The following is a 17,051-nucleotide window of genomic DNA, read 5'->3' as shown; positions in this document are numbered from 1 at the left end:
ACTTCATTTTTGTAGCTGCAGGTGTGAGCATTATCCTACTTCCACTACATCAGAGAGATTTGCAAGGTAGGAGGGGTGAGCAAATGGTTATTAGCAAGGACATGGAAAGGAACCTATGAAATTACCACTCCTAGTCGTCGTCCCCCCAAAATTGTGGTCTTTCCCCAACTCCCCTGCTGCCAAATGTAGCAGTGCCCATGTGTCCCCCAGTTGTGTGACTCCTTTGCCAGCCATATCAAAAGGATTCTCACCTATCTGCTTCATCTGAATAAAGATAGTCGTGGTCCGTGGGGTGACACAGACAGGGTGGGGCTGCTCACCTGCCTTCTCAGCACTGAGCATCAGCGCCAGTTCCTGAAAAGGGGAGGGGAGGTGCATGGGTAGCTCATAGTGGTGTGAGCCTAGCGATGGAGTCAATGCAGTGCTTCTTCCCTTGTTTCCCTCTCCCCCAACATCTCCCCTCTCCTTCTCAGGGACCAGCATTGATGTCTGATGTCTGGAAGGCAGGTGAGCAACACCACCCTGCTTGCAATACCCCACTGACTGCTACTGGACCCAAGTAAGAAGGTCCGTGTAGAGCTTGTCTGAATTTTGGGGTGGGAGTCTTGTTAGAATAAAGTTATAAACTCAAAAACAAAAAAGCAGCCTGTCCCCAGTGGGACCCTCCAACCAGCTTAGTCCTACGAGGCCTGGGGCAAAAGTACCCAGCTGTCTGCCCCACACCTGGTATTGACCTGCAGGTAAGCACTGCCATAGAGGTATACAAATTGCCCACATCCACATGCTGTGCTTGGGGCAAAAGATGCTTCCTTGTATGCATGGGTTTCCTACACTTGGATCAGGATAGGTAGATAGGTAGATCAACTGTAGCTTTTGAAACATTTGCCACTTGTGGGTAACATGGTGAGACTTCCCTTTCATGCATTTAGCCATGTCCCTTTCATTGCATTAGCTTGCAACCCCAAGCCGTTTTAGTCCAGTACGAAGCCAGCATGTGGGACTAATATGTTAACATCTGTTCCGTACAGCAAACGCACAATGACCTTGGTGTATCATCATTAATTTTCTCTCCAAACAAACCAGCCAGAACTATTGCTAGTAGAAACAATTTGAGGAACATCAGCATATAGTCAAACTTATTTAGTCTGTGACATTGATAGAAGGCCTGTTGCTGTTTGAACACAAATTCATCAAGGCAGCGGAGGCGGAAAACTCGCCTCAACGGAACATGCAGCAATCGTCGGTACACTGGAGACATTTCGCTTCCCCTCCCCACCCTCCCAGTTCTGTCTCTTTTCAAATGCTGAATGGACCATGCAGTCTTTCGAAAAACCTTGGGCAGATAAATTTAATCTGAACACATCCAAGCTTCGACAAATATATTCATCTTCATTTCAACGCCTTATAGTTTCAGAGATAAATGCTTAAATCAACAAAGTGGTAACAGCACTCCTCATAGAAATTTTACTAGATCATTCAGGCCTAGCCTTGATATCAAGAGTTACACCATGCAAAGAAGAGACACATTTATTGGTTTCTTTACATTTTAAAGTGACAAAAACAGCTTGGGGACTGGACTTAGTTACGGAATTTGTCTAGAATGTTTTGATTTAAAAGTTTGAAGCACTAAGGCAGAGATGGGGTGGTCTGCGGCCCTCCAGATGCTGATGGCTGACAACATGGGCAATGGATGAACATGGGCAGTGGTCACTGGGACTAATGAAAGCAGGAGCCCAGCAACTTCTGGAGAGTCACAGGTTCCCCACCTCTGCACTAAGGGTCTGAGAAAGGGTTTGGAAGTGGAACAAAGTCCTTATCAACTGGGGCAAAGATCCACAAACTGCCAAAGTTGCTCACTCATCTGGTCTGCATTGCTGAGTCTAAGCTACTAACATGACATTGGGTTTTATTCCCACTAAGAGCCCAAGCTATTCCTAATGTGTCTCTTGAAACATGTAAACTTTTGGAAGCCATCTCCCCAGAGACAGGCTGTAGCTCAGTGTTAGAGCAGCTAAAGGTAGAAACGTCCTATATTCCATCCCTGGAATCTCCAGGTGGGGCTGTGAAACCCCTGTCTGAAATCTTGGAGAGTTGCTTAACTAGATGGACCAATGGTCTGGTGTGGCAGCTTCCTATGCTCCCGGTAGTAGCCAATGGGCAATAATGGAACTGTGTTGCTCACCTGCCTTCTCAGTTCTATACTTTGCTGCAACTTACCAAGAGCAATCCAATGCTCCTGGTTATTGCACCCGTGCTGTGCCTGCACTGCACTACTCTCCTGGTGCCTTAACTCTTCCCATTAGTAAGCAGCAATGTCTGGAAGGCAGTTGTACTGATAAATACTTGGAGAAGTTCACAAATGCAGCCCCACCCCCCAACACTGCCCTCCTGGCCGCTACTGTAGGTTCCTATGATTATGTCTATTTAGAATGCTATTCATATTATGAACTTTATATTTTCATTTTCTTCTTCTTCTTCTTCCTCTTCTTCTTCTTCTTCTTCTGTATTAGGTCTCTGGTCCTGAATTCAAATGATAACCCTTTCAGTTCCCTAAGCTACTCCTTACTGGTACTTTGGAAGCAAATAATATTGAGATTGAGTTCTTAGTTCAACTAGTCCCTGCAAAGAACACAAGACAGACAAGCCGCAATAATCAATAAAATGCAGTGGGTGTTACCTGATGCTTCCAAAGAAGCCACAACAAGAACAAAATGTTGATACGTTCGAACATTCGCACAGTTTACGATGTTTGCTTTTCTGTAATTCCTTCTCAGTTGCAGTGCAGTGGGTGCAAACCTAACTCTCCAAGAGTCATGCTCCTCTTAGTTAGAGAAAATGTAGGTTATGATAGCAAAACCATCTATGTTAGACAAGTCAGTTAACAAGATCATACGACCTTTCCTTCCGAGTTCCTCACATATAACCCAGTGTGAAAAATAAAAGCAGCTGCCAGAGCTCTGCAAATAAATAAAGGTTCTTTTTCTGATAATCAGTTTTCTACAGAAGTGCCTTTCGAGAGACTAGGATTATGCTGCTTGCAGCCTTGAATCACAAAAGACCCCATGGTCTTCATCCAAGGAGCTCATGGTAGTATTTTCATGGGGTTTACCTCTCCATTTATCATTACAATAACCCTGCAAGGTAGGATGGACTGAGTGAGAGTAACTGGTTGAAGATCACCGATCATGGGTGAGTGGGTCTTCAGACCCAAATGTCTCCAGGTCGAATATTCTAATCATTGGCCAAGCCACAAAACGGGGGTGGGCAATCTGTGGCCTTTGGTCTAATTTCATGTGAGGGAGGAAGAAGGGGTTAAAGTGGATGGCAGAAAAGTAATGGCCCCACATATCTTTGACTCTAGTCCCTCCTACCTCCAGTATGTGGTCCCTGACAGATTAACTCTGAAGGAGTGCAGCCAAACTACAAAAAGGTTGCCCTGGCATAGACATATTTTGTCAATTACTGCAGATACCCCAGAAATGTAGCTGTAGTAATTGTGCTAGTTTAGTGGTAGTACCAGCAGGATGCCTCGGTCCAGTCTGGGCAAGACTGAACCCTTTACTAGGAACCTGATATCCAGAAGAGATCAATAGGTTACAGAGATCAGGGCAGGGAGACAGCAGTAAAAAATTCATTAAGTTCCCAGAAGTTCCCAGAGTTGTGGGCTTTTTTGGAATTCTGAGCTACAGTTCATTCTTAATGGAGTTACTGTGCCAAGTTTGGCTGACTGTTTGACCTCCCCTTTTTAGGAGTGTGATGATGTGTGAAAGCCTTGCTGTCAGACAGAAGCAATAGTGATGCAATTTTCAGGGCTAATGATTCAGCTGACCTAATGTCCTCTTCCAGCTGCTTTCTATTACTGTTGCTTAACTGGGACGATGAAGGCTCAAGGGACTGGCTTTATATAATGAACTTACTGTGCAATTATGGGCAGCTCCAGCAGGCATCTAGAGCAATATCCTTTTTTTTTTTCATTTTTGGACACTGAACCTTTTAAAAAACAAATGAACATTAACCTGGTGTAATGTGGACATTCCCTACAGTTTTTCGCAACCATCATGAAAGTCTCCTTAACTTTTTGGATTTCCCTTTGAATCTTCAGCTGGTCCACAATGAGGCAAATAAACTTCTTGTCCTCCTATAGAGCAACATAACCAAAATAAACTGGCACAAGCAATGGCCATGAAGAATAAGTAAGTTTTTAAGAGGTTCCAAAAAGGCATCATGTATAATGTTCTGCTGCCTTTAAACTGACTAATCAGTTCTGGGGTCCTGGAGTTTTTGTCACTCTTTTTGAGGTGGCTAAGGGGTGTTTGTGAATCTCCTTTCTTTCATTCTTCAAATCAATCATCTCACCAGTGGTCTGCACACCTCAGCCTTCCCAAGTGCTCGGATTTCAATTAAAGCCCAGTGAAATGATATGTGACAACTTTTTCCATTGTGCTTTTTCAGAGCAGGGGTTGTGGGCAGCTGTGGGGAGGTGCAGAGGGCTGGAAAAATGCAAAGAAGAACTTTATTTTATCTGTCCTGAATTTTACAACATTCAGTTTCATTGGCTACCCATGAGCTTTAGTGTTATGACAGAGGGGAATTTTTTTTTCTATCTTCACTTTCTCCATGCCATGCACAATAACTTTTATCATGTCTTTATGCCTCCTCTGAGGGTGGGGACAAAATGACAGAGCTTCTCAGTGGTGGCTCCTTGTCTGCGGAATGCCCTCCCCAGGGATGCGTGCCTAGTGCCATCACTGCCTGTTTTTAGGTTCCTTTGGGCTTGACTTTTCTGCTTACTTTTTAGTGGAGTAGGGTGTTGAGATGGATCTGCACTTTTAGGCATGTTGTTACGAGTGTTGCTTAAATTTTCTAATGTTTGGTTTTGTAAGTCACCTTGAATTCATCTTTTTGAAAAATGTGACATCTTCACCATCAAGTAAACAGGATTCTGTTGGAACCCTGCTCTTGTAGAGACTTCAAAACTCAAGCATACCCCCGTCTCCCATTTGCCTGCACTTCAAGTTCCAGTCTGCTTTGCCAGACCCCATCGGTATGTGTGCCATACCTCAGTAGGCAATGGCAATCAATGCTCATTGAAAAAGCATCTCCTATCTGTCAAAAGCCATTGAGCAAGCATTTTTGGCTAGCTCTAGAAACGTCCACCGTGCCCACTGGTGCTCAATAGCAAGCAAGGAAGTGCATGAATGATGATGATGATGCTATTCCCAGTACACCACCTTTATTAAGTCTTGATACTGTTTCATGGCAATAATATATAACTCTAACATTCCGATATATTTCAGGGGTGGTTTTAGAAACAACACACTGTAAGCACAGATGTTGGATAAGAAGGTGAAGTGACTGATGGGCTGTCTGGCTGTGACGTTAATCAATATGTTAATGAGGGATGGGCTGAGCAGCTAATTCTGTCCCATTGCGGTGTCACTTGTACTCAATCTTATGTCTGTTATGTGTGCCGTCACATGCCATTCTCCCCTATCAATTGTAATTTGTATGCACTTCACATGTGCATTATACTTACAACATGCACTTTTCAATACATTCACCAGTAAAATATGCGTCTTTTGTATGCAACTCTTATGTAAAGTGCATGTTTTTGTGAACACTATTTGTGTACCAAAATATGCAGAGCAGAATCCAAAGATGTGAATAATCCAGCAGCCTATTCCATAAACTGTGTAGACATGTCTTTGGAACATGAATTTTCTTTTTTAACCCCTCAGTATTTATTGATGTTTTGATGGTGTTTAAAACCATATTGTACTCCACCTGGAAATATTTTTTATAAGAGTGCACATTATAAATATGGAAATGTTTTCACAAGGGGCTAAGAAAACAATATGGATTGTTTCAATGTGATGGCAGTCAGCACAACATTAAAAATGAAATGCTACATACATCTATGGAATGGAATGCATAAGCATCCCAGGACTGGTTAAAGTGTCACTGTTGATTTTGTGTGTGGCTTGGGGCTTATATGGGCAGGCTGTTGTAGCATAGTAATACATTTAAAGCAGTATCATGCCACTTTAAAGCTTCCTGGCTTTCCCAAAAGAATCCTGGAAGCTGTAGTTTGGTTAAGGGTATTGAGAGTTGTCAAGAGACATCTTCTTGGTGATCACTCGTAGCCGAGGAAGATTGTCTTCCATAAACACAGTTTTAACGGTGGGTCCATAAGCAACTGTGGAGGCCAATTCTAGATCCAAATGTCTTTCCACAATGGGGACATTGATTTCCGGGCGGGAGTTGATCACAGTGTGGATTTGCCAAGCGTACCTTCCTCTTAGCTCATTTGTCCCTTTCGTCCTGAGTTTGAGTGTCTTCAAAACCTTTGACACCTTTGGTAATGGCTGTTCTCCAATTGGAGCGCTTGCAGGCCAGTTTTTCCCAGTTGTCAGAGTTTATACTACATTTTTTAAGATTTGCCTTGAGAGAGTCTTTAAACCTCTTTTGTTGACCACCGGCATTATACTTTCCATTTTAAAGTTTAGAATAGAGTAGTTAAAAGACATCTATTCCACTCAGAAAGCTACAGTTCCCAGAGTTCTCTGGGAAGAGGGATTGAATGTTAAACCACTTCAAGGTAAGATCAAAATCCCACACTCACCGAAATCCTTTAAAAAAAAAATAAAGTGCCCTGTGAATGATGCAGAAAAAACTTGAAGCTTCTTTCACAGAGGAAGGAACCCTTGGATAAATCTGAGGAAAGCACTATAATGAATGGCAGAAAATAAGATTTCACTGAGCAGCCAACTTAGGGAATCTAAAGTGTTTGAAACCCCAGACTGTTTCCTATTGAGGACAGGAAAGGAATGCCATACTTGCGCTTTGATTTCTCCTGACTACATTGTCGGCTTTCTTAAATGAGAGGCAGAGAGAGAATGTCAGTGAGAGAAATGAGGACTCTTGAAAACCACGTGAAAAGAGCCCTAACCAAAAAGAATGCTGGAAAGCAAAAAGGTCTGTAAAGGTGTGCAGCAGCCGACATGTGCAGAATGATCAAAGGGCTATGAAAGACACGTCTCCTCCATTGCAGGATCTTACTTTTCATCTAGCTCCTCCAACAGGTGCCATGATAACTGTGCCACTTGCAAGAAATGGCAGATGTTGCCGACAGAGAGAAGAGAAGGCAAAATGTAATGCACAGTGACAGTTTAGGGAATAGAATAAAAGGTAAAGGTAAAGGTACCCCTGCCCGTACGGGGCAGTCATGTCCGACTCTAGGGTTGTGCGCCCATCTCACTTAAGAGGCCGGGGGCCAGCGCTGTCCAGAGACACTTCTGGGTAACGTGGCCAGCGTGACGAAGCTGCTCTGGCGAGCCAGCACCAGCGCAGCACACGGAAATGCCGTTTACATTCCCGCTATAAAGCAGTACCTATTTATCTACTTGCACTTAAGGGTGCCTTCGAACTGCTAGGTGGGCAGGAGCTGGGACCGAAAGACGGGAGCTCACCCCGCCGCGGGGATTCGAACTGCCGACCATACGATCGGCAAGTCCTAGGCACTGAGGTTTTACCCACAGCGCCACCCGCGTCCCTACTCCACCCACGTCGTAATTAAAAACCAGGGGAGGGCCCTAGCTCAGTTGTAGAGCATTTGCTTTGCATGCAAAAGGGTCCAGGTTTGATCCCGAACATATCCAGGTAGCGCTGAGAGAGCCCTCCCTGGCTGAATCACTTGAGAGCTACTGCTGGTCAGTACTGCTGGACAGCACTGAGCTAGATGGATCAATAGTTTGATTCAGCCTAAGAGGGGGGGCTTTAAAATTTCAGCAGTGCCCTGTCTGAGCCCAAAATTTGGCACACCCACCCACCCACCCACCCACCTATGTCCTTCCATTCTGCTCAGTTCATTGTGTCATAGTTGCACCGTCTTGCCTCTAAATAGGGATTACAAATGGGGAGAGTGCTGTTGTACTCAGCTCCTGCTCTGGGGATTCTCATAGGCTGGCCACTATGAGAACAGGATGTTGGACTAGATGTGTCATTTCCCTGATCTAGCAGATTCTTCTTATGTTCATAAACCCCATCATCCCTCATCATTGACCATGATGCCTGTGGTTGATGGAAGTTGGAATCCACCAACATCTGGAGCAGAGGCACCAGCTTGCAAGGGTGATTGGGGTGCCAGCACTGTGCATGTGGACATTGCATGCACACAATGTCCCAATGTCATACGTGCGACATCAGGATGTTGGGAGGACCTGGGGTGGAAGCAAATGTGGTGGCAGCATGGCTTCAATGTCAGATGGCTCCTCCTCCTGCTCATGCTATCACCAGCAGCAGAGGGATGCTTTGACCCTCCTTCCGCTCCTCAGCAGGAGGAGAAGAACAAGAGGGAGTCGGCCATTGAAGCCACACCATGCTTGGCTCTGTGCTCAGCCTCCTCCATCCCCTGATTTTTTTGGACGATGGGGGGGGGGTCCCTCCCAAAACTATTGGTGGGGGGACAAGAGGGCTCTTCCCTCATGAGTTGGCTCTCCTGATCTAGAGGGACTTGTTATATAATTACCCTTTTCATTGAACTCAGCAGCTTTTGCACAGCTGATAGTGGCACAACTACATGTTCTTTAGTCCTATGCTACACATAATATTTTGAAAGAGAATGAAAAACAGAGCTTTGGCTTAGTATTTGCCTCTGACTGCAGCTCATTCCTAATGGTCTGAAGCAACAGGGAGAAAGAGACCAATGAATGACCCCGTAATGCTTGCTTTTAAAAAGTAGAGCAGAATATTGGAAAATACTTACACAGGCCAGGGTCAAGAGAAGTGGTATGCTTCTGAATACCACTTGCTGGAAACCTCAGGAGGAGAGAGTGCTGTAGTACTTAGGCCCTGTTTGTCAGCTTCCCAGGAACATCTATTTGGCCACTGTAAGAAAAGGATGCTGGACTACATGGATCTTTGATTGAATCTAGTAAAGCTCTTCTTGTATACAAGCTGATACTCTTGGCACAACACCAGCTGAAGCACAGCAGAGGACAAGATAGCCATTCTTCCCTCTGGGAAGCATGCACAGAGCATAAGGTAGCCAAGTCGCTGTACTAAAGTCTCCAGCTTGAGACCCCTAACATGGGCATAAAGCAATAGAACTGGGTGTTTTCCTTGATTCCATTTTGACAGTTGTGTGTCACACTTTTAGAAAGGAAAAGACCAATTTACACTGAAGTTAAATGTTTTCACTTCCTCATCAGAATAGGAGAGAAGCTTGCTGCATCATGGACATACCTCTTGCCATGACCCTCCAGCCACAATAGCTTAAGAGGCAATTAATCCAATTCCTTATTTGTTGAATCAATACTAATGCAATGTTTTCCCTCTCCTATAATTTGCAGGCTTTGACTGTTCTGACCGTCAACAACATCGAGGTAGGGAATTCTGGTTTGTTCTGACTGCATTTATGTCTCTGAGTGATTGAGGAAATCAGGTTGCCTGCGTACGATGGAATGTACACATTTGAGCTTTAAGGTTCTTCCTTAAGTTGCTTTGGTATCGTTGTATCAGGTTGTTTGGATTTAATTCACAAGGACATTATTTTGGAATAGCTTTATTCTTCTCTATCCTGTTTAGACTTTCTAATCCTCCACATATCTGTAAATCTAGCAAAAGAGGAGTAGAGCATAACCTGCTCACACCATAATGAGAGCTATGTGCTTGCTGAGATTCCTGTGGGAATATGGCTATATGTACAGAATTAAACTTTCTCAAACTTGTGGCCATCATTTTTTTTTAAAGTTAGTTTCTAGCCCATGTGACTGCTAAAAGTTGCTTGCTTGCTTATAAACCTTATTGTGGGTGAAAAAATATAAGTCCTGAAGAAATAACTTTACAGGTTGTAATAATATAAGTCTCTCCTTGATTTATTGGCAGGCGTGAAGGTATGTGATTTGTGTGAAACATTTGCCCCAGTGTACCTTATCTCCATGAAGAGAAACTGGTAGCTTCTTGTTGACTGGAGCCAACCAGTGCCAATGGTAGAAGACCAGTTCGGTCCTCATTATATCAGTGTCTAGAACTGTGGCATTTCTCTTTTCCACATAGAAAAGAATGGCACGCAGTCATTCATATGGAATAAAGTCAATGTGTGCACTTATGGACACTGTTGTGTTGGAATTAAAAATGATCCTTGCCCTGGCAACTCGCCTCCTGGAAACCTGCTCCAATCTGCGTAACTCCACCTGTTTATTTGAATAGCCCCACCTATCTCGAATGAGAAATGTGTGACCCTTCAGATCTTGTTGGACTATAACTCCCATCATCCTTGATCATTGGGCAAGATGGCGGGAGCTGATGGGAATTGGTGTCCGATATCTGCCAACCTTACTATCTGCATTGGAGGCTCATATAGTCCATTTCATGGTGACTCAGGTGACCCCTTTTGTGGAACTACCTATCTTTGAAGGTACAGTCTGGTGATTTCCCCCCCATCAGCTATAAATGTATCTATTCACACAGGCATTGTGGAGAAAAACGTAAACCTAAGCACAGGTTTTTTTTATGTCTACAGCTGGACTATTTGAATGGCTAGGTGCTGTGTCTTTCATCTTATTTAACTTAATGTGCATATTGTTATTTATAGTATGTTATTGGTACACTGCTCAGGGATTGTCCAAGGCATTTTGCTCCCTGATGACAAGTTAATGCTGCTCTCCCCGATTTCCATATGTAGAAGCTTGGCAGCTGAATCTTACTTCAATACTGGCCAACAGCTGGAAGGGGCAGCCCCTGATACTCTCCAGTATTTGCTGGTGGTTGCCACATTGCTCTTAATGGTAGCACCATCCCTAACAGGGATGGCAACTTGAATAAAATATTGTGGGGGCCCAGGTAAGCCCCATCCTGCATAATCGATCACATGATGCAGTGCACACATACCATTTGAATGGGAATCGCCATCAAGTTTGTGGGGAGCCAGCCCCCTCAAATATTTTATTGTGGGGGTCAAAGCCCCCATTGCCCCTAGGAGTTGGCTCCCATGACCCCTGACATTGCCCTGGCATCCTCTGGAATAAAGTACAGCATAAAAGTACAGTGAATTAATAAATAAAACATCTGAAGGGCCACAGATTCCCCGTTCCCTGCATTATAGGAAGACAGAATCCATATCCCTATTTTCTGAATCCTTCATGGGAAGAGGGAGACTGGAGAAAAGTGCATTACCTACCTGCCTCCACTATTGCCATGCTCACCACCCTCCACACATGGGAAGGCTAACCTTTGAAGTGGGAAGCTTATAGAGTTCCCACACAGTTTGAGAGCCTGGGAATTCAGGGTTGCAAATCACAAGTGGGGAGCCTGCGTGGAAAAGGCTGGATGGAATCTCATGGAGGCTGGTGAGCATTTAGTTGGCCACTGTGAGAACAGGATACTGCACTTGATGGGCCTTTGGTCTGATCCAGCAGGGCTCTTCTTAAATTATTATTGGATAGTAACATGGGAATGGAGCTAGTGTGCTCATGTCCTCTGTCCCTCATCATGCGATGGTGAAAATATTAGGACCTGGGGTATGTTTCTGAGTCTTTGTGTGTTTTGCATGATGGCTAATAATTTCCCAGGTTGCTCACATGTATCTGTACGTGAGAAGCTGCTGGCATGCTTTGAAAAAGAAATCTATTAGCTGCCATGTTTTTTCTTTCACAGAAGTAAGCTGTTAATTCCCTGTTGCTGCAATGGCCCAGCCACTGTGCCTTAAAAAAATAAAACCAGCCTTATTTTATTTCAGTGAACAGAGACTTCCTCATTTAAATGTAATATCAGTTGATAGCCTAGAGAGTGTTTCTATATGAAGCTGGCCCCAGCTTCACAGCAGGAAATTTGTGATGCTCGCTAAAGCTAATGTTTAACTATAACAAAATGTCTAGGTGACTGTTTCAGTCAGATAAATTTTTAATAGGAACCTTTGGTAAATTAAATTGCATTATTAAAGAGAATAGATAAACTTAGCTAGTTGCTTTAAAGAACAAGGACATAAGTTCACTTGCATTTGGAACAGGAATGACAATCTAATTCACTCAGATTCAACTTGAAAGTGATGTTTGCAAGCCTCAGACCTGCCTGTCGTACAAATATGAATGCTAGATTAAACATCGCTGAGTATGACAAAGTTCAGAATTCTGGTAATCTGTGACTATAACAATTTTTGTGTTTCCATATGCTAACAAACATTTTTTTTAAAAAAAATGGGGAAAAAATAGATGGGTTTCACAAGCGTATTCACATCTCCTTCAAAAAAGGACACAAGTTTTATTTAGTAGTGGGGGCCAAAGAACCCATTTTGTTCCTGAAACATGTAATGTGAAATTAAGTGTCACTTTCCCACTTCAATCGACATTATTAGCTGCCCCCAGGAAGTAGGGGAGGTGATAAAATAATGGAGCATTTCTGCTACTAAACAGTGTAAAAAGAAGATAGAGAATTGCATACAAGGGGTTTGGTTGGTTGGTAGCAAATCAAATAAGGCCTCTCCTCCTTCCGGAGGGGAGGTGTTGTGGGCAGGCATTATGCCCCCTGCCCCACTCACATGGCTGGCGCACCACGCCCCCGGTTGAGCACCCAACCGGGCGGCTTGGTGGGGGTGTGGTTTGCTGCTCAAGATGCAGCCGCGCCAGCCATTCTGCCCATTTCCTCACCTTTTCACCTCAAGTCACCCACCCACCACTCCCTTAGGGCTTAGGGCTTAGCTTTTCTCTTGACCTTGCTATGGACTTATGGTTGGTCGCCCAGGTTGCCCAGGGGGGCTGGTAGGAATTTTTTCCAACTGGCAAATTGGCACCAGCCTTTTGGTTTTTTTCGCCTACCTTGTAGCAATCGTCACAACTTTCTTGGTATTTGGCGGTTAGGCATTGGAACGTGTTGTTGGTGTGTGGAAGGGCAAGGTGTGGCCATCGCCTACCCCTTCAAATTTGGGTATTCCGTTAAAGGAATCCGGTGGTCGTGGATCCTGTCCAATGCCTGTGTGGCGGGGGGCCATGGCACGACCCTCGGTGATATCAGGGGAGAGCTTATAGTTGTATTAGCATCAACAGGCTCCCCCTACTGGTGGTTAAACCCTCTTCAGACTCACCCCTCTCCGAGTGGGTGGAGTCAATCTTCCATGGTCCAATGCCTAAGCCAGTACCTTCTCACTTGCTGTAATCAATAAAGTTGTGGCCTTTTCTTGCCCATTAACCTTATACACTATGTCCACATGTCTTTATTCCTCCAAGCAGGGATCGGGTCCTCGAACCACAATATTTTGTTCAGCCTAGGGATGGATGAATCTTGTGAATATCGGTTTCATATATTTCCACTATTAATTTTAATTTGTCATGTTTGCAGATATCAGTTTGCCATTTTTTTTAAAAAAAGGAAAGAGTCCTTTTCACGACTTTTTCTCAGCAGTTTAGTATGCATTTTTCCTTATATGTACTTTTTTTTGCAATTTTAGGAAATGTGTACATTTGTGCAAGCAATTTCTCCTACCAGAATGCATTTTTGTAAGTTAAATTAAATGTTGCGCTTTTCTGATCATTCTATCACACCAGGCATTTCTGCTTGCCAGAAGGAACAACCCTCCCTCTTGCCCCCCCCCCCCCGTGCACTTTTCTGGGGGTTCTCCTGGCTTTCCAGAGTGGATTTGGAGGAAGGCACGGGGTACAGTGGAGGGAGGAGTGGGAGCCCTTACACTAGTTTTTGCTAGCAGTCTGGGTAGGTTAAATCCAGGCTATGACTTTTTGTACACATTTTTCTGGTTGCAGAGCTGCACTACAAAATTCAGGGATGTGTAAAGTAGAACACAGAGGTGCATTTTAGCTCATGTATTGTTTCAGATAATGTGTGGGTTTAGTTTAAAATGCAAACTAAACTAAATTCCCCACCAATACCCTGTAGGGATGGGGGAAGACATTTAAACATACCTAATTCACACTTTCCAAAGCAATGTGTGAATGGGAATGCAGTTGTCCTTTGAAATGTGCACTTCTCCAAATTTTTCAGTGCAGTTCTCCATCCAAAAATGTACAAAAATGCATACGCTGGGTAAGGCATGCCTATAAATGACCATAATACTGAAAATAGCATACAAAATGCATTATCTTAATGTGTATGTTAGGCAGAATTGCATACAAATTCACACTGAAATGCTGATAAATTTCCATCAGCATATGGTTGAGAGGACGGAGAAATAGAATCATGTCTCTTTCTCCCCTCCCTCCTGACTACATGAATGTGCAAGGCTCCAAATCAGTTTGGGTCTCTGATCTGGGTTGGGGCACCATCAGATCACAACTGCCCCCAGAACACCATATCAAAGGGGCCTCACACAGTCCTAATAATCATGTCTTTATAAGATCAGGCTTTTTGGTGTCTGAACTCCACAAGGTTTTGTTTTTTAAATGTTATATTTGGAGAAGGTAATCGTTTGGTAATATTTGCAAAATATAAGAGCTTGTGAATTCCTTAGATGGCTTCTACGTACATCTCTTCAATTCAAAAACTGGGGAGCTGTACTGTCATGTGGCTATGTATCATCTTGTAACTGAATGCTTGCAACTGGAGAATGTAGATTGGCTTGTTAGTCCTGCTGTATAACAGAGGGAAATTCTCAAAAGCTATTGGCATCTCTGCCCTTTTCAATGGATTGAGGCAGCAGTGCACACAATCTTCTTAATTCTTTGTAACTCTCTGATTACTTGCTTCCTTGGATCCGAGGTCTTTTTTTTATATTCCAGGGTATCAATATGTACAAGCGCACGTCTCACTTTTGATAAGGGGATGCTTTGTGTAAAGGCTTCATTTATTTTGAATAGTGATGGGCGCATCCAAAACCACTCTAACATCTGCTTAATCCGGTTTTGTACTCTTGGATAATTCGACTGTGCATTTTTTGCCAGATACTTGAGATATCCAAAGGAAGAACAGCAATAGTGGTTTCCCTCTCTCTTACATATTTCAAATAGCTTTTCTTTCAGCATTCTGTTATAGCCATACAATTTCAGAGAAAGAAATATCTGGACTAGATGCTGCCAAGTAATTGGGAGACCCTGATTATTTTTAACACACAGGCGTTACAGCCATTGACAAGAGTCGCCGCTGCAAGCCGCCAAGGCTCCCCTGAATAAATACCGGCTCCGCCTATACTGTGTCTTTTTAGTGTCCTTCTCCTTGTAAATATTCAAATTACACACTTTTTTATACAAAGAATATCTCATGCATATGGATTCTAATAAAAGATTGTTATCACAAATGGCTCCGCTCTCTTGTACAATAATACACTTAATGGGGCATGTTAATGTCATTACAAAGTAGACTTCTGAACAGGCTAGAATATGGCCATTTATTATCTAAGCCATGATAATAGGCAACATGTAACAATCAGATTTCAAGGCAATTCATCAATGTGGTCTGTTATGGGGGGAGGAAGAGTGTTCAGTCTTGTATTCATGAATCACAATTTCTTGGTGGTCATATCTGGATCCCGATCTGGAATGCATGCTGCCCAACCCAGCTGTTGTGAAACTAGGCCTGAGCAGAACTGTCAGAACTGCTCTATCGGACAGGCAAGGCCAGCATGGTATAGTGGGCAGAGGGTCAGACAAAGACCTCACAGACCAGCATTCAAATCCCCATGACCATGAAGTTCACATGAAGCTCACCTTGGCATGGTCACTGCCTTGCTCAGCCTAACCTGCATCACAGGGTTGTTGTTGAGAAAATTGGGAGAACCATGTATGCCACATTGATTTCACTGGAGGAAATGTTAAGCTATGAAATGATGATGATGTCAAAATCCTGGTAGTTATTCATATCACGGCCAACCCAGATGCTTCATCCAATCTCTAGGAGTAATGCTGGATACCCCAGTCCCATCTGCACCTGCTGCTGTCCCTGCTGCTAAGGGTAAGGAAAGTGGGTAGGCCATGTATGTTGGAGGATGGTGAGGAGAATTTAAGGGGAAGGAAGGAGAGGTGGATGCATGGTGGCCATTGGGAAATATTTTGTAGCTCAGAATTTGACCCATGCTGGAAAATAATGTCAGGGCTTTTAAAGCTCAACTCTCATTTGTGGTCTATTTTATGTGCCGCCAAAAGTTCATTCCTGAGCCTGGCTTCTCTCTCTGGCACTCAGCATGGAGAAATATGTCAGCTTTAGTTTCCCTTTCGTTTTTCCACATGCCATTTTCACTTATATATTCTGCGTGCGTATCTTTTGGTTGGAGAGCTCACTGCAACATCTGGAGATGCGTGGATTTTGAAGGGTGGCTACATTTTGGCTTGAGTGTTGGTGTGGGAAACACAAGTGTATTTGCCTCATATTGAAAAAGTGAAGTAAACATCTCTCTCAAGGCACAATTGTGGTTCAGATGGGGCTCCGCATGATGAAGGTCATTTTCAGTGTGACTGTGTTGCTGACATCCACAGGAGTGTCCTCCTAAGCCTTCCCTGAGACAAACATTGTAATGGAAGAAGGATTTATGCCTGTGCCAGGAAGACATTTCAAGCCATTTCCATGATTTGTGGTGCACCTCTTCCCTCAGGCTCATGAGCCCTGCGTGAAACTAACTGAACACAACTTTGCCTGTTGTACAGAGCAAATGTACACAAGTTATCAGTCTACTCCTAGCTTATCAAGAAATGCCATTCAGAAGCTATGTTTGCTCTCTCTCTCTCTCTCTCTCTCTCTCTCTCTCTCTCTCTCACACACACACACACACACACACACTTCCTTTCTTGAAAGCAATAGGTCAAGCTTAGCAAAAAGGATACTTTAGAAAAGGCCAACAAATGTGTTAGTTTTTGGTTACCATTTTGCTTGGCTGATGCTGGTTGTGTTTTTTAAATCTCTGAAAGAATTGACAACTTCTTCACTGGCCCACTTCCTTAGTATTTGGTAAAATGTCATGACCACTCTATGGGGTTATGTTGGAGGTGGATGGGTCATGCTCTTTGTGCACCAGGCCAAGTTTTCAAATGTTTGTTTGTAAGCCTCTTCTGTCCCATTTCTACATTTATCTGTGATTTATTTATTTATTTTTGCTTTTAAAAAGTACATTAAACTTC

The 17,051-nt window shown here is 43.6% G+C and overlaps 1 protein-coding gene across 17 annotated transcripts in view; it reads left to right on the top strand.

Annotated features, from left to right (window-relative positions):
- Positions 1-17,051, top strand: part of RBFOX1 (RNA binding fox-1 homolog 1) — a 1,485,186-nt gene that overhangs the window by 366,418 nt on the left and 1,101,717 nt on the right. For 15 of the 17 annotated variants that reach the window (XM_079952553.1, XM_079952527.1, XM_079952530.1 and 12 more), the window contains exon 3: positions 9,351-9,383. The exons of the other annotated variants lie outside the window; for them this stretch is intronic. In XM_079952553.1, the coding sequence (XP_079808679.1) occupies positions 9,351-9,383 (33 nt within the window). The remainder of the gene's footprint in view (positions 1-9,350; positions 9,384-17,051) is intronic. 17 annotated transcript variants of the gene reach the window in all.

The sequence above is a fragment of the Podarcis cretensis genome (genome assembly GCF_951804945.1).
Source record: "Podarcis cretensis genome assembly, chromosome: 14".
NCBI classification, from domain to species: Eukaryota; Metazoa; Chordata; class Lepidosauria; order Squamata; family Lacertidae; genus Podarcis; species Podarcis cretensis.
The sequence above is the reverse complement of the archived record's forward strand: the minus strand, read 5'-3'. Positions and strand labels throughout refer to the sequence as shown.